General features: G+C 38.6%; 1 protein-coding gene across 1 annotated transcript in view; it reads right to left on the bottom strand.

Annotated features, from left to right (window-relative positions):
* SERPINI1 (serpin family I member 1) overlaps positions 1–26,109 on the bottom strand; it is a 96,604-nt gene that overhangs the window by 38,203 nt on the left and 32,292 nt on the right. The window contains exon 2 of the mRNA XM_088132200.1: positions 402–670. Coding sequence (XP_087988326.1) covers positions 402–651 — 250 coding nt within the window. The 5' untranslated portion in view covers positions 652–670. The remainder of the gene's footprint in view (positions 1–401; positions 671–26,109) is intronic.

The following is a 26,109-nucleotide window of genomic DNA, read 5'->3' on the forward strand; positions in this document are numbered from 1 at the left end:
AGTGAGGATGTCTGCAATCTGCTGGGGAGGAGGTGTTCTGTGTCCAAGTTAACAGCTTGTGCCAACAGATGCAACGTATTCAAACAACAGAGTTTCACAGAACATACATTAAATGAAATGTTATTTTCCCTTTTAATATTAGGGTCTCACCTTCCTATTCAGAAGATCACATTTCTAGCAATATTAAGATTCACTTAAAGCAACAGATCATCAGTCCTGTTCAGAATCCTCTTAATAAATATGAAGAAAACAGAGCAGTTGCCCATTAAAGATTTGACTGGCAGACAGACAGATACAGTACATGGAGTTTAAGGAGATTTAATTATACGGAAGCATCATAAACATTAAGAACACAGGCTTGCTTTTTAGCTGAGTTGAAAAATATTATTAAAGCATGTTACCATTTTTCAAACCTTCGTAGCCCATGGAGTGCTGAATTTCTTTCAGGGTGGAACCATGAGCACCAACCTCCACCATCCCCATCGCTACTGCTATTCCCAGTGGGGAGAAAATAATATTTTCATCTTCTCCTGTAGCTCTCAGTTGATTGTAAACATTCACTGAAAATTCTGCAATGCTTTCATCAGGAAAACTGGTGCTGAAGGCTTCGCTGTGCAAAACAAGAAGCAACAGGAGTCCAAGAAAAAACATGGTTGGGAGAGCTTCAGATCTGCAAGGCAAGCGAGAGGGATGGGAAATTAATCTTACATTGTGCACACATAATGGATTAGTGGGATCATTAAATCAATATGTGCATAGTGTGAAGAAAGGGTGTTTTTCTGGATTTTAAAAAAGAAGCCTGCTGAGACAAAATAAAAGTAACTCAAAAATGGAAGTCAGAAAAACAAAATTGGTGTTCCAAGTAGTGGCTTGGGTCCTACTTACCATTTTGTCATTTTTTAAAAAAAATTGGGTATGATACCACAGGGAACAATGCTTCTCCATCATCAAAGATAGATTAACACCATCTCTTCTAGCTACAAAGCAGGGCTTAAGACTTTTCCGGTCCTACTTCTTCCTTCAGTTTTTAACTTTGTCTTTGTTTTCAGGGGAGAAGCAGTGGCATTTTTCTTTTTCTGAGGGATCAGAACCAAAAAAGTTGAAATAAAATAGGATGGAAAATAAGAGTAAGAGGCAATGAGAGTTGCAAATATTCTCATGCCAAGACAGAGGGAAATCACAAGCAATCACAAGCTTGGCTGAGCGGCACACCAAAGGTAACCTGCAGCTAAGAGACCATGTGGCAGCCAAGATCAAAGCCTGAGAACCCTGGAGCCAGAGGAATCACCAAGCTTTGAAGACCTAGCCAATCCATGAACCAGAGAGCTTCCAGAAGCAGTGGGGCAAAGAGAAGGTGACAATGTGAGGGAGTGAAGTTAGGGTTGCTGTCTCTGCTTGGGAAAAGTAGCTGCAGCCAGGCAGAAACACTTCTCACCCCATTTCCCTCATTTCCCTGATTCAAACTTTACTCACGAGCATCCAAGCTGATGTGTCCAGCTGCCTGTGATAATTGAGCCACACCTTGGCGCTTTCAAGGATGTGCTGACATCCAGAGGCAGCCTCACCCCATCCAGGCTCTTAGCTTAGAAAAGCAAGTGGGAAAAGATGTGTGTGTAGGAGGAAAGGTGATAAGCAAAGGCATACAGGTGGGGAAATGGAGGCAACCTCTGAAGATTGGCAGCTATTACAAGCAGGCAAGAGGATATCATTCAAGTGCCAGGACCACAAGCTATGGTGAGCAGCATATCTTGGTGGGAGTCCTGCCTGAAGCTTTGCCGGGAACTTGGTGGCAACTAGAAAAGGAACAACCACATTGAGACAGGACCTCATCCCAACTACTCCAAGAACTTTTGGGAAAAGGTAAAGGTTTTATGCTACTTTATAGGCTTTGAGGCTTTTGTTTGAATATAAAGGACTGAGTATTAAAGACATATTTAGGTGGCAACAGCAACCTGTAAGTCCTAGATGGGTGGAGTTGACCCAGAGCAATAGCCTGTTGTTGGGGAAGATGTGTGGTGCAATAAAGCATTGTGTACAGATTTGCTATGCTGTGGTGTGTCCAGTCCTTGGAAGGCAAAGAAGCCTCACAGGCAAGTAGTACTGGTTGCAAACATTTCCACATGCAGCAAACTTCCAAAGGATTAGGCGCCGGTTGCACCAACTCAGCTTCTTCCCTCTCTCCCATCTGACTATGCACCAAGTGGATCCAAGTGTGGCACTAGGTCACACCAGCAGCAGAAATCCTCTGATTTCTAGGATTGTCCTGGCTTCTTTTGGGCTAAGAAGGCAGCACTCAAGTTCTCCAGGTCATGAGGAGAACATAGTAATGAGATTTCCCTTCTTTCCATCATTAAAATGGTAGGAGAACTGTGCAACACTCGATGGGATGGAACCAGGGGCAGGGGGAGGAGAATAATAATGTGGACTACTCTATTGAGGCCTACCATGGTAGCTCAGGACCCTGAGGACAGGACCCATTGGATTTGGTCTATGCATACAAAATATGGGAGCTCCTTAAGCAAAGTAACTCTCCAGGGTTGAGTTATATGCCATTCAAAAGCAGCCTATGGGGAATACAGGCCATTCCAGAGTAAGCAGGAAAAGAGAGAAGCCAGGTATGCTTATTCCCAGAAGTTCACCAAGAGAATCATACTCTGTATACGACTGAAAGAAGAGGTTTTCTCCACTGGACAGGAAAGAATCTTGCGCAGTGCCTTCTAGCTAGAAATGACATCCTTCTCTATCAAGTCCATCTTTTAATGATCAGAATGGCATTTTGAAGTAATTCCAACTTCTGTTCTTCATCACACAGTAGCACTTTCAGGCAGCATTTGAGCATCAACCAAGTTCATTCCAAGCCACTATATCTTTAGTTCTTAAAATCCTTAGTTCTTCAAAATATAAGACAACTATTTTCTGCATAATTTTTCCAAAGGAAATGAATAGTCCCAGAAAGGTGGTTGGATGAATGCTGGAGACCCTCTGTGAACAGTGGGCCATAATTTAATAGTCCTTATGTAATATAAACTATTTTTAAACTAATTATTACTGACATTTTAAAATCATTCCATTATATGACTTTTCATTCTATAGAAATGGAAATCACTCTATTATATCATTTTTCTTAGCTAGCTTAGTGGGATATAAGATTAATAAATAAAATAAAATATAGACCTGACTGAAAAAGGATAATTAATGAAAAGTTAAGAGCCCAAACAAATTCGGCCTAGGTGAATAAAACACAAACTGGGTCTGGATGAATAAGAGAGCTATTGTGGTATGGTGGCTAAGGCATTGGACTAGAAGCAAGGAGATCCAAGTTCTAGTCCACCCCCAGCTATGGAAGTTCAGTTGGTAATTTTGGACCAGTCAGTGTCTCTCACAGTTTCTCTTATGGGGAACCTATCTCATAGGGTTGTTTTGCGGGGAAACTCAGGAAGAGGGAACCATGTGTACAGTGTATTGAACTCTTGAACAAAAGGCAGGATAGAAATCTAACAAATATATAAATTATTAACTTGAAGCGGCATCTCAGATTGATAGCGGCTCAGATCTTGCATCCCAGATTGATTTAGCCTATCTTTGTGGATGTAAGTGTCTGATTAGGATACCAAGCAGAGGAAATGGAAAATGAAGATGCCCAAAAATGTATTAGAAAGACACACTATGATATTTATTCTGTAACACTACTGAATGGATTATTTTTCTTTGTAAAGATACACTCATCCATCAGAAAAGGTCTTAAAGTTACATTCTTTCACCTACAGAAGAATGAGGACAGGGAGAATTTATGGATATATTTGCAATACCCAAAACATCTGTGCCAAATCCTAGTTCTGAAAGTGCAGAAACTGTTGTATCTTCAATTTGGATATGGTTCATTTATGTCTATTTAATAGGACATGTGTATTCTTCTCTCCAGTGACCTTTTGCAATCATAATACTTAACATTTATATGGTGTATCTTATTATCAGACTACTCCACAAACATTACCTAATTAAATATTGTGACAGCTCAGAGTGGGGTATAATTAAATGTTATTAAACCCATTTTATAGGTGAAGAAGCATCAACTAAATAGGCTGTTTTGTGTATTTCAGCAATAACACTAAAGACTACTTCACCCAAAGAGAGTTTTTTTTTTTTTTTTAAGAAACAACAATAGAACAAAAATCTATTCTTGAATCATATGAGTTCAAGCTGTAGACAGGATAAATGTAGGGTTGAACCTATCATATTATGGAAATGGTTAAACTAAAACTCATCTCTCTTAACAGCTTGTTTACCTTTATGGAGAGCTTTTCTTTTCCAATTTGAAAATTTCAATATCCTGTTAAAGCTACACAGTCCAGAGAACAGTTTTACTTCTGCAGTACCAATCTCCGTGAATTAGGCTTAACAAAACTTTTATTATTCATACGTAATACGTGACTGAATAAATGTCATTCAGCAATACTATTCTGCAGATGGTTTACAGTGGAAAATAATAAAAGACCAAAAAAAGTACATTGGTTGCAATAAACAATGAAGTGGATTATTTGTTGTTAGCTTCATATGTGTGAATCCACTTTTCTAGTTTGTAAACCATGGTTTACAACTTAGCAAGCTGTAGATACCCAATTGATTTTGGTTCATTCAATTAATCATAGTTAAACAATATAGGGCTTAAGGCCGTCCAATCAATACCATGCAATATTTCGAACAGTAGACATTCCTAGCAGAGAAAATAAAAGTAAACCCCAAACAAATATACAAAATATATAGTGGCTAAGAGTAGTGCTATTTTAAAGCCTCAGAGAATAAAAGATTTTACATGATACCAAAATGCCTTAAAAAATGCCACATGTACCTCTTCAGAACAGGCACAGCATTTCACAGCTAGGGTGCTACCACCAAAAGGAACGTTGTTTCTAGTGGCCACCCCTGCGTGGCAGACCTACATTGTAGACCACCATCCAGCAGTAACTGACAGAGGTTTTCTTTGGGGTGGCCCTTAACTTTAAAATGTTCTGCCCCCATATTTGAAAGATATCAAAATTAATGCATTTTAGATGCCTCCTAAAGACTCTTGTTTTCAACAAACCCTTCTTTGTGGGGAAAATTGTCTATGGACATCTAAGTATGTTAACATGTTTACAATGTTAGGTTTTAAGGTAAAATTGAAAAGTTTATCTGTTGCTTAGAGTTCTGATAGCTACATTATTTCTGGCACCAGAGGCAGGATGTCATCAAACACTGGTTGCTGTTATGAAGTGAGATGGGTTCCTAGCTAGAACCTCTCAGAGTTCAAGCACCATTGAAAGCAGGCAGTCAGGAAATGAGACAGCAAACAGAGGTGTGTTTAGGATGGGTGAGAAAATACTTTGTGACCAAATACTTTTGGGGTGTGTGTGTGTGTGTGTGTATTTATTTATTAAATTTGTATACAGGCTTCTTCTCATCCCTGATTTAAAAGAATTAGGGTTCATTTGGAGGACAGTCATATGGAAATACAGGATATAAAGTATTCCTTTAATTTTGATGATATCCAGTATCTGATGAAAGTTACAATGCAAATGAGTCAGAAAATTGCATGGGCTCTTAAATATTCCTTTCAATATTATTTAGAGTGTGTGTTTCCTCTTTACTCAAGAGGTTTACATTACAGAGTTGGCATGTACAAGTCATTAAACCGAGTGATGTTGGTACTCACTATGACATAGCATTAACTAAAAGTCTAATCTCTGCAGGACAACCAAAAGCTGTTTTTCAAAATTTTGTTGAATTACCAAGGCTGCATCTTCAGTTACTATGCCGAATGTTATCAAGGACCACATGCTCGGTATTTAATAAATCAATATGACATTAATCCAAATCCATATGGTATGAAGGCTGAATGAAAAGTAATGCCAGCTCCGTAATTTTAGTTTAAAAGGGGATATTTTAATACATTGAACAGGAAAATAACCCTTGAAAGCTCCTCTTTTGTTACCTATACTTAGTTCTCCACATAATCAACACAATTCAGTACACAATTCTGAAATGGCAGACAAGCTTCTTAAAGCTGTCACAAAAACAACAACAAAACAAAACAGAACAAAACAAAACCCTCCACACTTTGTCTCTTCAACCAGGTCCTGATGTTCCTTTCCATCTCTTCATTTAAGTCACACAGATGCCCACTGTTTCCCTTCAATTTTGGGAAAATGTGGAAGTCACACAAAACCAAGTATGGACTGTATGGCAGAATTGGGTAAGAGAGTGAAATCCAATTGCTCAATTGTTCCTTGAGTGGTTTGTGAGGTATGACATGTAGCATTATCACGTTGCAGCAAAATGTCTTTCTTGTGCTTCGAAACTCTGCCTAATTTTTAGTGTTTTGAGTGATGCAGTGGAGCGCTCTGAGTTGGTAATGCTGCCAGGTTCAAGGAAATCCACGTGAATAATACCATTTGTATCTCAAAGGATGTAACCATGAGTTTTTGTGCTGAAGCCTGGGTTTTGATTTTTTTCCCCACAGGTAAAGCTGTGTGATTATATTCTATGGGCTGACACTTTGTTCTGGGGTCATAATGATGAGCCTACGTTTTGTTGTTTATCAGAATGCTGTGAAGAAATTCCTCACCTTCATTTTCACAGCATGACAATTGCTGACAAATTTCAATTCTTAAAGTTTTCCTCTCTTCCACATGAGAGGAACTCATCTTGAACAAACCTTTTAGTATTGAAGAACATCAATAATATGACCCACACATTCCTGTGAAATGCCAAGCTTGACAGCAATTAAGGAACTGCCAATTGTCCTTAATCACTTCATCAACTTTTCTCATGTGAAATTAATCAGTTGCTGTCACAAGTCACCACTTCGTTCTTCATCACACAAATCAGCTCTGCCCCATTCACTGTCCTTATATTTTTTTGGCCCAGCAATGCACAGTATTCACACCAAGCATTCATCACCATAAACACCCTGAATTCAGTGGTGAATTTCATTTGGAAGAATTCCTTCAGCAGTCAAAAATTCAGTCATGGCATGTTGCTTAAGGTGCACTGATGAATATCATAGCAAGCTTCCATTTTATGAACTACAGCAACCCAAACTTTTCTCACAACCATCTTCCACCAACTGAAGTGAAAGAACAGATGCTAAAGAACACACCAGAGCTTCTAATGCATTAAAATTGCCATATTTTGGTGACTTATAACATTACTTTTCATTCAACCCCCTTATATTGGCAATAAATAAGGGATTCTTCCCTCTGCATTCACATTGGGCATGCTTTCCTGACCTGACCAGAACCTGTGGAATTGATCCAGTTGCTTCTTCAGAATTCCTAACCTGGTATCTCCACCAATATATCCCATTCTTTCTAGAGGGTGCATCTGAATAGGTAAAGCTGATTTCCTGGTACACAGCAAGCTGAGGAGGATTGAGTAACTGTGTTGCCCAAATATTGTCTTTTGCTTGCTATTTGCTAAAGCAGGACAAACAAAAATGAACTAAGTCCTAACCATAATCACCTATGAAAGATGTTCAAGGCTCAGTTACCTATTTTATATATATCTCCATAAATGCCACTTCAGATTGTTCTTGGGGAGATGTGGAAAAACAACTGAGGCACAGCCATCATTACTGTTTTCAAGGATTATAAGAGTAAAATTAATCATTCAAATACAAATAGATATCTACATTTATTGATGATTATGCCTGCTGTAGTTTTATCTTTTGATGAAAATAAAACTGGACTCTGACCAGGAGATTTGGATCCCATCCTAGCTTTGCCATAGGACCATTCAGTAGCCATGGGAAAGCAGTTTTTTTTTTCCAGGTTATATAAAGAGAGAATAAAGTGACTTCTCTTCCACGTCAAATAGTTATTAGCAATCAGGCTTGACTCAAATGAGGCTTCTGCTCTCTTAGTACTGTTTAGAAAATAAATACATAAAATCAAAGCTGCCCCTGTCATCTCAATACACATGTCCTGTCATATTTACCACAATTACAAGCATTTTGCTGCAATAGATGGGTGGAAACTAAGACAGAATAATAGGCCACATTTTAGCATAACGGTATGTTTGCATGCTCAGTTTTTTTTAAAAAAGCTTTTATTAACTGAGTACAAAAAAAAGAGAAGGAAAAATAAACGATACATAAATGCTTATAGATGGCAATAAAAACAAACAAAAAATCACAGTAAAGACTGCTTAATTCTGAGAAGGCAAAGGACCCGCTCACACTGTAGCGTATCACCGAGAATCCATGGTTACAGACTACTAAAATCCTTTCATTTCTTTATTTAGTTTATATCCTGCCTTTCTGCTTACATAAATCTTACATGGTTTACACTTATAAAACAGAATACAAATTATTTAGGAGAACAGTACAATCAGTGCAATTCACCTCATTAAAATCAGTTATCAGTTTAAAGAGGGGTAAAGATTTGTTTTTGCTGCTTTCCTAAATTGTACAAGAGTGGGGGGTAGCTGTCCAAAAATACCACTCTGGGGAGAATATTCCATAGCCATACAAAAAGCCCTCTCTTGACTATCACATAGCCAAGCCTCTGGGAATAGGAACATCTTCCAAAGAGCTTCTCCTGCAGATGTTAACAACCAGGCTGGTTCACTGCAGGAGAAGCATGATTCTGATCGACTCCTAACCCATTTAAGACTTTAAAGGTCAAAAGGATCCTTTAAACTGTTGTGCAGATCTTTCAGTGGTATCTTTCAGTAGAGATACCGTATGATCCCTGATCCCGTGATTAGCAGTCAAGCCACTGTGCTTAGCACTGAATGCAATTTTGAGGCACCTTTCAAGGGCACAGAATGCATTGCAAAACTTAATTTGGGTGGTAACCAAAGAGTGCAGAACTGTGGCCAAATCAGACTGGTTCAGAAAAGCAGCACTAGCGGTAGTTGTGCAAATCTGCTTCTCAACACAGTCATTGCCTGGCAGTGAGAGCTAAGGGTCAAGGAACACACCCAAAATCTGAACCTGAATAATTTTGGGAGAGCACTGCCCCATCCAAAGTAGGCTTCATATCACTCCCCAAGTCCAGCTTTTGCCTTACCAAGAGCATCTCTTACCCATATTTAATTTCAGCTTCTCCTTTATTCAGCCAATTACCAAGTTAAGGCAATATTCAAGGGTACTGACTTCTTCCTTGTCAGGGAGCAGTATTGCTGGGTGCTATCAATATATTAATGGCACCCCATTCCAAAGCTCCAAATAATCTCCAGTGGTTTTGTGTATGTGTAAAATGGCATAGCATCTATGGCAAATAATCTGAGTAGCATAGGGGGCAAGGTGGGACGATACACCTATGTGTTGATAGAAGTTCCCTAACACCATCCTCCATGTCCAACCCATCTGGAATGAATGGAACATTTGCAAAACATTTCTACCAAGACTGTCAGGCAGCCCAGAAGAATACTATGGTTGATGGTACTGAACATTGCCAAGAGGCCCAGGAGAATTAGCAGAATCACAACTGCCACTATTTAGGTTTTGGCATCGGTCATCCACCAAAGCTATCAAACTGTATCATATCCTTTGGTTGAAACAGGTCCAGATAATCACTTGCATCCAGTTGCATCTGGAATTGTGAGGACATCCTTTTCTTGATTGTCTTAACCAAGAATGAAATATTTGAGAATGGACTATAATTACAGAGTTGAAAGAAGTCTTTTTCAGTAAAGTCTTCTATCCATAGGTGTGAAAATATCTGACACTCAAAAGAGGCATTGATCACCTCCATTTACTGTGGAGGCAATCCCAGTCTGGTCAATTTGATCAGCCAGACATAGTATGCAGGGGGTGACCATCATCAATCTTTTTGATTGTTTGGATTCTTGTGATCAACAACTGAAAAGAATCCATATGAACAGCACAAATGATTGCCAATATTACCTCGCTATGATCTGCCTCAACACTCAAAAAATCAAACAGAATTTGACTGTTAAAAAAAATAATAATGACAAGTGCTCACAGCAATATCATGATGGAGGAGAGAACATACAGTATAGAAAAGTATTGTTGACTTGTGGAATGGGAACAGAGAGGTAGGTTCTCTTTGCTGCATTCACTGCTGTGCAATAGAATTTCAGATGGACTTCAAAAAAGAGTATTTTTTTACCAGCCACTGACCTGACATTATAAAACAGGTCTTACAGTTTGGAGGGCCCATCTTTGTTACATCCTGACTTTTTAAAACAGGCTGCCTTCCTTCTCTCCAACATCTGGAATGGGGACACCAATATATCTCCTCCCCTTTCAGTTATTACATCAGTATTTACTCCCAGACCATACTTTATTCCCCAGTCTTTCCCCTTCTTTGATACCCCATAATACCAAACCACAGCTAATTAAACTAAACAATGGAAGCAATTCCTCCCCCAAAGAACTCCAAGTATCTCCCTTATCTTCATACATAAAAATGAATGTTGACCCACCTGCCTCATTTCCCAAAGGCCATCCTTGAGGTCTCCAAAAAGCACAATTCCTTTAAGGACCAGAGAGAAAATCATTGCATTGTAGCAAAATGGCTTCATCTAGACAGATCTTTAATAGTCCTGCTCTACAAAGATGGCTGGCAGACTAGTAGTTACCATCCTAGCTTCTCTCCCCTGGCTGCCTATGTTCCAGTCTTGCCTTTGTTTGGCAGGATTACATCAATGATTCTTTAACAAAGCTTTCAATGATTTTGAGCTGGCAGCCCACAAACTTCATGAAAATGGGGGAAGGTTTTTTAATTTCCTAGAAATGGGGCATTTGCATTATAAATCTGGGGAAACTATACTTTCAGAGACAATGACAACAAGAACAGTTATCTTGACTGGGGTTTCTTTCTGTCCGATGAGTATATGAGCAAATAGCAAAACATGTGTTGAGATACTGCAATACATCCCTTTTGTACGAGCATCAGAACATTGCACACACACACATAATGAGGAGACTCTGCATCCTGGCATCACAACACATATTTCTTCATTCTGAACAAACCTTTGATTTTATGGATGCCTCTGGTGGAAACAAGGATATCAGGGAGATGTTTAGTTTTCCCCAAATTGGATGTGTATTTTTTTACAACCCCATCCCAAAGAAAGGAATGATTTCCAAATTGTGTCCATGGTTAGCACTGCATTCAGAATCATTCTCTTCTCCTACCACCTCAGAGATTTCTCCCACAAGATGAATTTAGCAAAACTGTGTGTAGGAGTAATACTGAATAACATATTGAAAAGTTTGCAGACATTTTCCAGCATCTGAAAAAAAAATTTTTTTTTAAAGCTGTCAATAAACTTCACAAGTTAACACTTATGAAAGGTTAATGAGAGGGAGAGATTTCTACTATGTAGACTAGCAGCATGCTCCTTTGCAAATTAATTCAGAAGTACAGCCCACAAACTGAATTATATTCTCCTAAAGCTGAATTATATTCTCCTAGTGTGCATGCATATCATTATCCTAAATCTTTATGAGATGCTGTCATATAATAGAAGCATATTACTTCTGAACTCAAAGGTGGAATTCCTTATTCACATACTAGGAGCTACTGTAGAATAATGTATAAGAAGAGTAACAATACTATGCATTTGCTACTGCCTGTGGCCAAGCCAGCAATGAGTTTTTATGACAGTTAAAACAACCACATCTGGGCTGCAATAATCCAGGTCATCACCGGATGGAAGCAATTACACTAATTTACTACTGTCATCTGGTGGTCTTCTGAACTTTTGCTATCCAGATATGGTAGCCTTAGATACTATACTTTTGGTTTTAGGAATATTGACTGAAAAGTGATGTTCATCCCAGCCAGCACTGTCTGGATGTGACGAACAACTCCCATAATTCTCCAGAAAGCATCACCAAGTCCATACATCTGGAAGGTGAGAAGATAACAAGAAATGCACAGACAATAAACTTGGGCACCAGCAATTTAATATATATAAATTCACAATTCATGCAGTCTTTATGAGAAATCAGATACATGTGAGAAGGACAGTTAGTTCCTTGCCTTCCATCCATCATATGCTAAAGGCCACGCACATCACACATATCACAATTTAAAATTATTAAATTTATGCTGAAGCTTCTAAGCTCAAACTAAATTGAGAAAAAGGGAAAGCAATAGCATTTAAAAAAGAACAAAGCAAATGGCAGTGAGAGGGTTTCCATCCACAATTAAAAAAGCAAGCTGGCTTATTGATTGATTGAAATACATGTCTATTTCAACCATAATAGTTCCCAAGGCCGTTTGCAGTGGAGGAGGAAGAGTTGTCGTCGTTTCATAAAGGTGAAGCCATTACAGCAAAATAGTAGAATGCAACATACAAAAAGTAGTAAGTCAAATGGAGTGGCAGTAATAGTGAGGGGAGAAATGTAACCAGGTTTGAACCAAAAATAAATGCTAAGCAAGTCTCTCCTTGACAGGCAGTTCAAAAAATGGTATATCAGCACCAGAAAGGCCCTCTTCTGCATTCCCACTCACCTTGCTTCAGATGAGGCCCAGGAACCTGGGAAGACAGCCATAGGCAGGTTGGATGGAGACTAAACATTTTCCAGTGTGAAATGGGACTAATCTCATTAGGGCATATAAGGATGGAAATTGTTGAGGAAGTGAGAGGTGGACTATTAACCAAACTCCTTTTGCTGGGAAACTAGAGAGATGTTTCTGCCCCGGGACTCATAAGTGAAGACTGACCCCATCTACCATCATTTCAAATTTTTATTGCTGTTAGGTTAATAGCACATTTGTACTCCTGATTCTCAAGCTGTTTTACACCAAAACAAAAAGTTCTATGAACCCCATAATTTACCTTGTAAAGGACATCAGTTTTGCTTCCTGCTTAGTGCTTCTCATTTTAATCCCTCTGTCTTTTTTCCCCTCTTCTTTTAAAAAGGATAAAAATGTAATTCAAGTATGCTGCCTGCCCTCCTCTTTTGTAGACAGGAGCAGAAAGCTTTGTTCGATGTCTCTACAGAATGCTGATATTACTGTGCTGCTGCACTGTGATTAAAATTAAAAATAATTAGATTTGACCTTTAGTCTGATTCAGAAGAGACTGTTCCTTAGCTAATATAAATATATGCAAATCTATCCCTCCAAATATACAATTACAATTTCTTCAATCTCTACATTTATTCTCATTATAAGTCCTCATTGAAGTCTATTATCCCATTTTTTCTGCTTCTTTCCCCTCCTCGCCCCAGTATCCATTTCTGCACTGGATAGATTTGGGATGCATATGCTTGTTATTCCAGATGTTTCAGTGCGAATCACTTCTCCCTAAGTTTCTTGAAAAGGTAGATGAGGTGGCCTTGAGGAGGAAAAAACCCAGTATATTTCTTAGACTAGCCAAAATGTTGTAACAGTTGCAACTTATTGAGTTTATTAAAACTCGTATTGTTTGTTAGATTTATCTTTTGCCTTTTCCCCAGGAGCTTAAGATAGTTTAAATGGGGCATCTCCTTCATTTCAACTCTGCAATCACCCTGTAAGGTCGGTTGGGCTGAGAAAGGGTGATCAGCTCAAAGTCCATGATTGAGTGCAGACATAATGTTGACAAAGGAATGCAAGTGTCCTTAGGAGAACTGCAAAGGGAAAATAAATGACAACTCAGTCCTGAGAAAGGAGGGAACATGAGAAAGACTCAAAATAACCCCACCTTGGTCTTGTTTGGAATAAAGGACATATTTTTTACTGCTCTGCTTCCTGCTTAGTGACAGTCTGGCAGGCTTCCAAGATTCTGTTATAATAACTTATAACAATAAAGTAGAATTCCTGTCCTCCTTGCAGTGTCTGCTTCCTGAGGTAGCCTACCTCAAAGCTTGGGGTAGACCCGATCATAAGTTCCCCAGTCTTGTCCAACACATCTTCAAATGGTATACTTAAAAGTCAGGGGAAAAAAAGCAAAGTATTTTTGTTTGGCCAAAGTCTATCCATAATCTTCTTTTAGCTTCAGTCTTCATTGTCCATGATCTAATCCCTATGATACAATTCCTGGGAGAATCTCCATTATTCTTTTCTGTCAAGTCAAGTCATCTACTCCTTGTTAGCTTTTTAGAAAAAAAATAAGATTACATTCTCAAATGCTCTGTATTTTGCAGAGTATTTCAGGTTTCCTGTTTTCAATCCCCTTGTTTGTGTTATCACAGTTCAAGCAATGAGAAATCAAAAAAGATAAAAAGTTTGGAAGGCAATGAATTGGGTAAATTAGCAAGGGCAAACCTACAATTAGGCAGAGTAAGACAGCTACTTCAGGCAGCAGAGCTAGGTATCTAAAAGCAGCTAATGGCTAATAATTTAATTTACTGTTTATTTACTGTCAGGTATGGGGAAGGACAGCCTCAGGTAGAGTCTCAGAAAATGTCTGCACCTGGTTGACCTTGTCTGGGATTGGAAACTAAAGAGTTTGGCCTGGTTAGACTTTGGATAAGAATCTACCAGGGAATCCATGGTCTGTAAGGTAGACAGGATTTAGAAATGCTTCTTGTAAGACAGTAAAAGTGAATCACTGCCAACTTGAAAACTCCATGAACACACCTGTGGAATGATCGAAACCTGAGCATGACTCAAGGGCACCATCACTTAAAGAATGAGGTGCTCCCAGGAGTTTTCACCTTCTATACCTGAACTATGTGGCTGGCTTTGGAACTGAGAATGGGGAAGAGGTGGGTCCTATGTACTACTTTGTTTCGGGCAGGAAAATATCTTGAACTGGCCTTGTTAATTTCTTCATTCCTACTGGCAGCCTTTACTGGACTTCCCTCTTTCCAATACTGATAGGAAAAGTTAAAGAAGGAAATAGAAAAGAGAAGCAGCCAATGTTTATGTATTCTGGTGATGTCTAATTTTAAAACTGAAGTGCATAACTGGCATGAGGTCAAGAGAGTCAATCTTTTTGGTCTGGGGGCTGCACTTCCCTTCTGCTCAGTTTGGGAGTGTTTTGGTGTTTCCAGAGTAGATGGAGCCATTTTCAGATTGACTATTGTTTGGGGGGATGTCTTAAGGGGCAAAATTGTTGCCATGAACCTTGCACCAGTTTAGGTACCCATTTTGGCCCTTAATACCTTGAAAAGTGGGAAAACTTGACATCTTTGGGGGAGTTTAAGAATTTTTAAAGGGGTGCACCCATTTTGTCCCCCCTTCCAAAATAAAAAAAAAAAAAAAAAAGTAATACTCCAAAGTTCGATCTTGTCCACTCTGGGAACTCAAATGAGAGATGGGAGATCTTTGTCTTAATGCATTAATTGAATGGACGGACTGGAGAACCAGAGGCCCTCCAATGTCTTTGTACTACAATTCCTGGAAGACCAAATGACATGCAACTCTGGGAACTATAGTTGAAGAACAACTAGAGAATCAGAGATTCCTCTTCCCTGGTTTAGCAGATCACTATGAACTATGATGAGCACATTTTGGATCAGAAGGCAGGAAATATATAAAGTCTTTAACAAGAGCCCTTTGATGAAATCAGAGGGCACCAACTAGTTGTTTCCAGGAATCTCCTAAACCAGACCTGAACAAAGTAATTTTTATTCCCTCCTGATGATTTGCAGTAACTGATCTCAGTGATATTTTGCTTCTGCACATTGCAACTTCATGCTAGCCTGAGCCAATAATGACTCAGTCATATTTTCCATAAATGTATTAGGGAAATAATTTTCTATTTTATCCTTCTTGGCTATTAAATATGGTTTTTCCAGAAAGATAGTTTTATTGTAATGCAATTAGAAATCTTTCCCATGTTTATTCAATTTTTTTTTTAAAAAAAGGTCTAAATTCATCTTGCCGTTCAAACCAGCTATCTATTAAGCCACAGAAGGCATTTATTTTGAGTGGTGTTTTGTTGTAAATTAGTTCTTGGTGCCTCAGGTCTCCATTTCAACCAAAAAAAAAAAAAAGATTCCACACTGATTTTATTGGTGTGTCGGTATTTATTACCTTAATGTATGAATATCCTCCAAGTGCTTGCAGCAGAAAGTTAGGAACACAAATTAAAGTTGGCATCTAGGTCAACTGATCACATACTATTTGTTCCTGCTGAATTACTCCCAGACTGACTCCTGTTAGTTCAGAGTTGGATATTCAAGAATGCTAGTGTGTTCCCATTATCCCCAGTTAGTATGGCCAGTGGCCAAGTTGTCTTGAGTGATAAGAGCTGTAGACCAAACACAGTATTACTGCTGCACAACTTAAAATGTGTGATGTTGTAATTAGCATATCCATTAGACTTGCTGATGATCCACTCTGCTGCTCCTACAATGTTTTATGCATTTTGGATGTGCAAAACAAAGGCTCTGTCCACATAATCCACTGAATGCATATAAGGTTGGGCCTGCTGCTCCAAATTATTCTCTGATTTTTTTTTCTTTGGATGGAAGATAATTTTTAAACATTTTAGACTGATATTCCTCCCTGGCAGACTATGTAGCACCTCACCCTCAATTTTATTCCCATTATATTCCTTTAAGGTAGGTTGGATTAAAAGAGAGTGATTAGTCCAAAGCTACCAGTAGGATTCCATGGCTGAGGTGGGCCTGAACTTCAGTCCACTGCTGGGAAAGCCTCTATGTTCATCACTACACCACACCACCAATGAATTAGCATTTAAAATGTTCTGTTGAAGCCACAGTATAAATGTGAATGTTAATATATCTTAGGTGGACTAGATTCTCATAGCCATTGTGTTGGACTATGGCTGGGACAATCCAAGATCAAGCCCATCCTCAATTGTGGAAACTCGATTGATTTGGGTCAGTCACTCTCTGTCAGCCCAATCCACCTGACAGGATTGCTTGCTGTAGGGTAAAAATGATAGGCAATTCCCATGTGAATGACCTTGAGCTTTTGGCAGAAAAGCAGGACATATACCTAGCAAGCAAATAGATAATCTCAAATGAAGGTCACATTTTCCTACAGAAGTGACATAAAAATACAAGTTTCAAATAATTGGCAATAATTATTGAAACAGACTCAACGCTCTTGCTTATACAGTGGGAAGTATGATACAATATATAACTCTTCAGTTGCACCCTGGAGGAAAGTATCTGATGTTATAGCATTCTGTAGGCAGATCTTTTTCTAAATGTCATATAAAAAGTAATTTTGTTTCTAGAAAATGTAGGACTACTGGATTTAAATATACATATAGATGTGGAGGGTATTTGGATCCTGCTGCTCGAGTAGAAGAGAAATGATAAACTGAAGTTCACAGAATACATTGAGGTCTAGTCTTGTTAAATCCCAATTCTACAGTCTTAGCCTGATACACAATGTCTAGAATTAATTATCCCAAAAAGTTTGGTAATTCATAAGTGGAGTTAGGCATTACCCCTGGGAATAAGTTTTTAATTGATCATTATGAATCAATGCTTTAGATAACCATTTCATTTTCCACAATTAGAGCATGCACGTGTGCACAAGGAAGACAGAGACTACATTCATACATTTCAACCCATTTTTTGGTTTGTACAGCACATTAAACCATCAACTAATCAAAAAGGAAGGGTTTGAACAACAAACAAATTTGTGGAAACTCTAACCAAGGTTAACACTAACCAAATATAATTTGTGCGAATGCAGCCAAATAGATAATCTGTTGACCTGTTTAAGGATGTCATGTGAACATGGCTAGAAAGCATGAGAGAGCACACATTTAGGTCTTGACCTCTTGTTTCACCTCCAGTATGTCAGCATGTCTGACATGAGATAAGACTGATGTGGAGCTTATTTCCAAATTAGCAAATCCCACCTCCCCCCAGTGTCTTGTGCAGAGAATTGCAATTTTTTTCTTTTTTCTTAAATACATAAAGCAGCTGACCATGACTTTTGGGTGCACAGGGATGTGTAAAAGGCACCTCTTTAGCAACATTCAGATGTTAAGTTTCCTGAGCTTTAGAATCCATCATTTATCATCTGGGAATTGTCATCATTCCAAAAGTAGGACTGGAATTCAGTACATGCAAGGGGGGTTAGAAAGGCGAACCCTCTGTCAGCTACATTCTTTACATGCCAGGCGGAAGAGTTTTTCTAAATCTATCTATCTATCTATCTATCTATCTATCTATCTATCTATCTATCTATCTATCTATCTACCTACCTACCTACCTACCTACCTACCTACCTACCTACCATGGTATACAGGAGTATATATGAGAGTACACATACACATGGTATACAGGAGTTCTCAAACAGAGACAGAAATACTCAAATATCTTTTCATATTTGGAAAGATAATTCCAATAAACAATTCTTAATTTGATGCCAAGAGATGAAAAAGTTACCAGCAAGGACAACTTGAAAAGACTGTTTTCCTCCCTTCCCATTCCTCTTATAATGCAGATGAAGCAAGCCACTTCTATAATGCTCAGATTTTTCAAGGCACATGAGATGTGTCTTAACTTTTGAGCAAGAGAAGAAAATCAACCATCAAAATGAGGTTCTCATTACTCTTGCAGCAACTGCTGGTAGCTGTCACCAGCAAGATTATATTCATCACATCCCTGAGAAAAAATATGGGGTAGGAATGTTTTAAAATTAATATATATTGCTCTAGCTCTGAATTTCTTGAACCAACTTCAGAAAGAGGGACTTTCGTATGCTTGGAACCAGCTAGTGTCACAGGGCTTGGTGGGCTGTTCTGAGACACCATGCAATTTACCAACCACTGCCTCCTTAAGTACAACTTAGACTCCTCTCTTGGCACCAGAGAACCCCTGCTGTAGCCTTGTGTTTAAATCAACTTAGCCAAGCCTCAGTGCACTTCATATATACAAACGCCAACTCCCAGAACTTCTCAGGCAGCGTGGCCATTGCTGTGTACCTGGCAGCTGAGGTTCACATGTTTGGAAGGAGCCAAGCTAAGAAAGACTGAGTCACAGTCACATTAAGCAGGGCTGCATGGTGATTCAGATGGGAAAACGTGATTTGGAGCAGATAGGGCATCTGCAATTCACTTGCTGGCAACTCTAAAGAAGCCACAACTTTTATTTGGACTGCACAGCAGGAACAGATGTTCCAATAGAAGAGAATGTACGTAGCTCAGGGTTGAACCTTGGAGTCCTTGGTGTTCTCTGAGCTTGGTTGTTTTCTTGCAGATATTTCATTACCCAACTAGGTCACATCATCAGTGCTAGGGAGTATGGGGTTTACTCCCTGTTTATATACAGTAGCTTGCCCTGCCAATGGTGGTGGAGGTGTGGTTTTCTCCTTGGTAGATCCTTGATTAAGGTATTGTTTTCTGCTTGATTGTTTGCCTGTGTTAATCCCTCCTTATCTGGGTATTGGCTGCTGGAGAGGATGTGTTCTGGTCTTTTTGTTTCCATCTTAGCTTTTTTATTGTCTGTTTTGAATTGTGTGTAAACATGGTTTATCTCTATGTATCTATTGATGGCTGATTTGTCTAAATGCCAAGCTTCCAGGAATTCCCTAGTGTTTTGGCATTTAATTTGGTCTAAGATGCTCACAGGTTCCCAGTTGAAACTGTGGTTGAGTCTGTCCATGTGCTGTAAGATTAAGGAGTTTTCATCAAGCACAGATGTGCTTTGTTTAAGGAAGCCCCAACAGGTACAAAACACATGCCTACGTGTGCTCCAAATCACTTTTTCCCCTTCAAAGAACCTATAAGAACTATAAAACATGTGACATTGCTGATCCTAGTGTAGAACATAAATTAGTAATCATAGCTGAGCAAGAAACTCTGGGAAGGATGACAATGACCCAAGGATGACAATGAAAAAGTAAGACCGCACAGTCTTGGAGTGGAGAGACTCGATAGAAAGAGAGTCTATTGCAAATGCTAACTTTCTACATATGGAGGAAAATAAGAGTAGTCCACCGACTGAGATGGACTAGAAATCCTAAACATATTTACCTCTGTGTAATACCCACTGATTTCAATGGAGCTTATGTAGAATAAATATGCATAGATTTCCATGTGTTTGTAGTTTTGCACAAAACCATATATCAACTTTTTCCTTTTTTTCTTAGACACAATAGAGGAAATACAATGAGGGGTGGGGCAGAGTTTAACAATCTATGAGGAATTCATATAAACCCAAAATGTCTGTTCCTATTCCCGCTTCATAAATACATGAGTTGAATATCCTCCCTAGTTATTCCATACATTGGAGTCAATTAGATTTCCTGGTTATTACTTGCCAATAATTCTGGCAAGTATAAGGATTGTGCTTTGACTCTTGTTTATCTCAACTGGGAAATTTTAACATATCTCTTGTTTTGAGACAAATGAAAAGAAGATTTAGAGAGATAGTTTGATATTTAGAGTAAGATAAATGTGATTAAGATTAATTTAACTCCATGGTTGATTTACATTTTGAAAGGTCTTCCTATGTTTATTTTATCACATTATTTTAAAGTAATTTACAGGATACTGAATGCATTTTTTGCAGGAGCCTCCTATGAGATTTTCATTGTAGAAATTGCAATTACCTGTTGGGAAATGTGGGTTATCGCTGGGCATTTATTTTAGCATTGTTTACTGGCTTGAATAAGGAACTCCAGAATTCAGCTTGTCTTTGGATTTAAGTTAAGAGCCACTATTAGATCCCACTGAAATCCTGGCAAATACTGGAATCCCTGTTCGCATGTAGATCAATTTAAATACCTGTACTTAATGCTGAAAAATGTGTATAGGAAATACTGTGTTGTGGGGATAATTCTGACTCTTTTACTCCTGAAAACTTACTATACTAGTTTAAAAAACGGCAGGGTAAATCTGGGAGAGTTTCTTCTCCTAATATGATTTCAAATCAAATTTTAAAATTGCAAAACTAAAGACAAGTTGAATTTACCTCCAAGTGCTTTTCAACAATGTATTCAACTCAGGCATTTGTTATTTGGTCTATTGGGTCATTTGGTCTATCAAGAGCCAGTTTGGTGCAGTGGTTAATAGAAACTGAGAGACCAGGAGTTCTAGTTCCGTCTTAGGCACAAAGTCAGCTGGGAGACTTTGAGCCAGCTCCTTTCTCTCAGCCCTAGGAAGGAAGTACTGGCAAACTATTTCTGAAAAAGTTGCCAAGAAAACTGGAGGGACCTGTCCAGATATTGCCAGGAGTCAATACTGACTCTAAGGTGTGCATGCACACACACATTATTGGGTCCAGAGGTGTGATAATTTGAGGGAGTTGGGCATCGCCCTCTTTGTTATATATTCCTGAAATGTGTAGTTACCATTGATTCAAAAAGCACGAGAACCTAGGCCTAAGAGTTGTACTTAAGTACCTGGTAAGCACAAACATGTCTAGTACATGAATGTTGAAGAATGGACCGGATCACTCTCTAGGCCAGCCTTTCTCAACCTTAGCAACTTCCCCAGCCAGCATGGGAATTGAATTCTGCATGAGAATTCTGGGAATTGAAGTTTATAAATCTTAAAGTTCCTAAGGTTGAGAAACACTGTTCTAGGCTAGGACAAAGAAGATGGAATTAACTCCAATTCTCAATTCAGTATTCATTAAAAAATTCAGCAGAGACAACTCAGAAAGGGTCAGTTGCAGTTTAAAACAAAAGAAACCTAGGCTTTACTAAAACTTGGATTTTACTATCTAAACTTATCAGGAACCTTAATGTTTGAGAATGATAGAGAAATTCTCTGGGCCATCCTAGTTCAGCCTGGCCTTTACATACAGCCAGCCTCCTGAACCAAGCAAGTTCAACCAACAGGTAATAAACCCAGGTAGTTAAAAGAACTTACATGCTTTTTAATAACTTTTTTTCCCCTGTCTAATCTTTCTTCAGGGAGAGGGACTATATGACATTTAAGGTCATCTTCTTGTTGAGTACATGTGGTGGTTATGATAATGTCCAGCTAGGATGGAAATTAATTGCTGAGGGTGGCTCCGACAGAACAACAGATAAGTGACTTGGCAATCACGCAAAAGGCACAGTAGACTGTTGCTCTTTAGTGATGCTCTGCAAGAACCTATTGCTTTGGCGTATTTAAGAGAGATTAGCAAAATTAGCTCAACCGACAGCTTTGGAACTGAATCCACAAGGCCAGATATTTTTAAATTTGTTCTGCTTCCCTTAACAATGTATGGTTAATACATTCATATTTCTTCATACATGAATGCTAGCAGTAAAACTGCAAATTTTTGACACCAGCTGTTGACACACCTAGTTGCTTGTTTCCTGCATGCCTTCCAATTTCTAAGGAGAAATAAAATAACTTTGCTTGTCATTTTTAACTGGAAAGCATGTCTTCTGTTGGTTAAGTGCCATCAAGTTGTTATTGAATCTTAGTGACCACATAGATATTCTCCAAGATGATCTGTCTTCAGCCTAACATTTTAGGTCTCTCAATGGTATATTCATTGCTGTTGTAATCGAGTCACTCCATCTTGCTACTGGTTGTTTTTTTCCCTCTTTCCTTCCTTCTTTCCCAGCACTGTGGACTTTTCCAGGGAGCTAAGTTTCTGCATAATGTATCTGAAGCATGATAGTTTAGTCCTAATCATTTGTGCCTTAAGTAAAAACTCTTAATTGATTTGTTCTATGTACCATTCATTTGTTTTCTTGGCTATTCATGGTATTCTTAGAAGTTTTCTCCAACACCAACATTCAAAAGCATCAATATTCTTTCGATCACACTTCTTCAAAGTCCATCTTTCAATTCCATAGAATGCCACAGGGAAAAACATTATTTGCACAATTCTAATATTTATAGATATAGACACATCATGGCATCCAAATCTGTTCCATTTTTTTTTTTTTTTTTTGCAAGTGCTAGTCTGTGGTGTATTTCTTGACTACTGGTTTCTTTACTCTTGATAGTCAATCCTAATAGCCAGAAGCTATCTACCATTTCAAAGCCTTCATTTTCAACTCTGAGGCTGGTCACTGCACCAACTGTTATTAGTTTGGTCTTTACATTCACTTTTAATCCCATTTTTTCACTGTGCTCCTTGACTTTTATTACTAGATCTTATAGATCATTTACATTTTCTGTTATCAGAATAGTGCAGGTTATTGATGTTTTATCCTCCATTTTTAAATTTAAATCCAAGCATTAATTTAAGCTTAATAAATTTAAATTTAAGCATGTTTTTTTCTTTTGCTTTAATACCTTAAATAAAATATTGTTGAAATGAAACATTTTCTTTGAAAACAATTCAGGATAATCTGGCAAACTATAATTCTACTTTGAAGTATGCTAGGGGTTCATGAAATGTCTTGGAGAACTATTATGAACAAAATCACAGTAGGATATGACTGGTTAACTGAAGAATCTACCTCTGAGACCTACATTAGATATTACAGAAGGCAAAACTATAAAAGGTAATCTAACTTGACAATTGTAATTACTATTCAGCAGAACTGAGGCCTAGTCTAGCATATCTGTGGCCTCAATACGTAACAGTGGTGGAGGAGTTGTGGGTTGCAGCAAGACAGGGGAGACTAAAACAATTAGATGACTTTGAGCCAGTTACCATATATTTTTGTTGTAAAGAGACTCCCATGTAGACTGCCTTGACTCTTTAGAGTAAAACTGAACAGAAACCAAATAAACAATAGATGCTGGAGCACGCTACCTGGTAGGTGGTATTCAATTTGTTGGGTCACCAGTTCTACAGATCTCACATAAGCAACATAGGATATTCAAATCCTCTACCAAGTGTATGATCTTACTATGCCTTTCACACAGCTCTAATTTAAAGTGCTTTTCACCTGTCCTTGGACCAGCAGAAAAGTTAACCAGCATACTTTCCAGACTGCTGATCCCTATCCTGCCTCTACAGCTTCTGCTTTGGCTTGTCCAGATGATAGTGCAATTTAGGGTCTGTAGGGCAGACCTCTGGCTTAACTGTCCTCCCTCTTCTTCAGTGTCACCAACCAGCAAGTGATTGGTGGATGATTTTGACAGATGGCTAGACTCATGGGTTTAAGCTATCCACCAAACCTTTCATTGAAACAGGTGATTGGTGGGTGGGTAAAGATGCCTAGGAATGCAGAGGTTTTCCTGCTTTATTAGGGAAGCCTCATCTTACCTTGCAGATCAGGTGCTGGTCTTGCAGCTGATGAATCAGAGGATATAGGCTGCATGGTAAAACAGAGATCTCTTTTACCATGTAGCCCTCCTTCCCCCCAACCCCCAATAAGCTGTCCTGCACTCAAAGCAATTTGCCAGCAGCTAATAAGCAAGGTAAAGAGAGCTGTTAACACCTTTATCAGGAACCCTATCAGCTGTTTGGGGAGTTACTTTGATATGGTTTTAGTGTGTTTATCCCCTTTATCATTTCCTTCACCCAGTCAATCAGTCATTCAAGATGTGAGGGAGCTGCAGGTATCAAGCAGCTGATGGCTACTCTCCCCACCCCCTGAAAAGAAATGGATCAGAGGACAGTGTTCCTGACAGTATTGCATAGATGTGGACAGAACTCATCCTGCCCCTTAACTGCCTATGCTGCCACCAGTATGGAAAGGGATGCACAGCAGATTGTCCTCAGCTTTAAATTTCTGGAGGTTGCTTCAGGCTTAAAGGAAAAAGCAATGAGTAACCATTAAGGACAACTCAGGATTGCTTCAATCATGGTCTGAGAATGAGATGAAGACAACATCACAAGAATAAAGAATATGTGAGGATATATTCCAATGAGTATGCCAGGGTATATCCAAAGATGTTAGCGGAAAAAGGTGTTATATCTCCCACTAACATGATTCTGACTGTCTTTCAGTTAAGTACTTGCCTGACAGACATAAGTGGCTAAGATTTCTCTAAAGAAGAGGTCTGGGGAAGAAGGAGTAGGCTGGAGGAAGAGTAGATCCTCCAACCCTTTCCTGAGATTTCATCTGGCTTCAGTGATAGCTACAGATACACCAAGATAAAAATGCAGAAAGTTGTTGGGTAAAGAAGGAATGGATGATTTGTCCCACGCTTCCTCCAGTTATTTTGATAGCTTCCTCCCTGTCTCCCTTTTTTAGTAAGAGACTGGAAGCTACTATGGTCAGGTCATATCAGAAGACAACCCTTCTCTTTTCCTCTGGCCAGCACAGCAGTACCTTACAGAAAGCTAACCTGAATATTTGCAAATGAGTAAGTTATATAGAAGGTACTGCAATGTTTCTCAGATACTTTGAAGTCCACGTGTAAAACATACTAACCTTTTAAAGCCCACCTGTAAACTAACTCTGCTTTCAAGCCCTACTTTCCTTTTTGTATCATAGAAAATGAGCAAATGTCATAACACATAGGTAATAGTTAATACTGATGGGCGTATATGTATTTTCATTCTTTAGCGTTAATATAACTATTTACAGGCTTATACACTTCACCTTTTCCTAAGATAGAACTCTCTAGGTATATTGAAACTATAGCTTTAGGTTTTCTTAGTTAGCACCACGCTAGCTGGGAATTCTGGGAGTTCCAGCCAACTGCATCTGGAATACAACAGTTGGGGAGCAATGACCTACTGAACAGATTTTAAGCATAACATACAGAAGGACAAATTTTAAAGTTTTTTTTTTTAAGCAACCTCCGAAATTAAACCATTTCTTCCCATCCATCACTGAATAACATGTCAAGACCCTACTGTCTGAGAAGGGTCAAGGATTGGAGATTTTAAAAGTTATATCTTGTTTTGGTAAACTTGGGACATGGCCAATGAAAAGACGAACATATGGAGCTGTATGCTCACTTGTTTAGATGGGCTTTAAGAAAAACCATCAGTGGCTGTAACAGCTAAACGTTGCACTCCCTCGGTCAGACAGATTGCAGTTTTCTCTTCCTTTATGTCTAAGCATTTTGAAAAGAGGATGATCCAAATGGTATTTTAGTATCTTGAGGCTGAACCTAATGACTACTTACCTGGAAATAAACCACATTAACTCCATGGGGTTTATACTTGAGTAAAGATGTATAAGATCTGTGAATATAGCTGCAAAGGTTTGTTTATGATACTTGTTGTAACTGTTCTCTTTTTATTTAAATTATCCTCATTTTAAAAACACTGGGAATTGCATATTTTGTAGTTGACTGTGAAATCCAGGATTTTGATGTTTACTCCCAGAAGCTATTTCTCAGTTGTAATTTAATTAAAAGGGCAGTATCTCAGATTTGCCATATGTGACTGCCATCTGCAATAGCTGCAGTTTAAGTCTAAGGGCG

Source organism: Python bivittatus, unplaced genomic scaffold (genome assembly GCF_059951505.1).
Source record: "Python bivittatus isolate LINGU-HERP-01145 unplaced genomic scaffold, Pbiv_v1 ctg000980_np1212, whole genome shotgun sequence".
In the NCBI taxonomy this organism is placed as follows: domain Eukaryota; kingdom Metazoa; phylum Chordata; class Lepidosauria; order Squamata; family Pythonidae; genus Python; species Python bivittatus.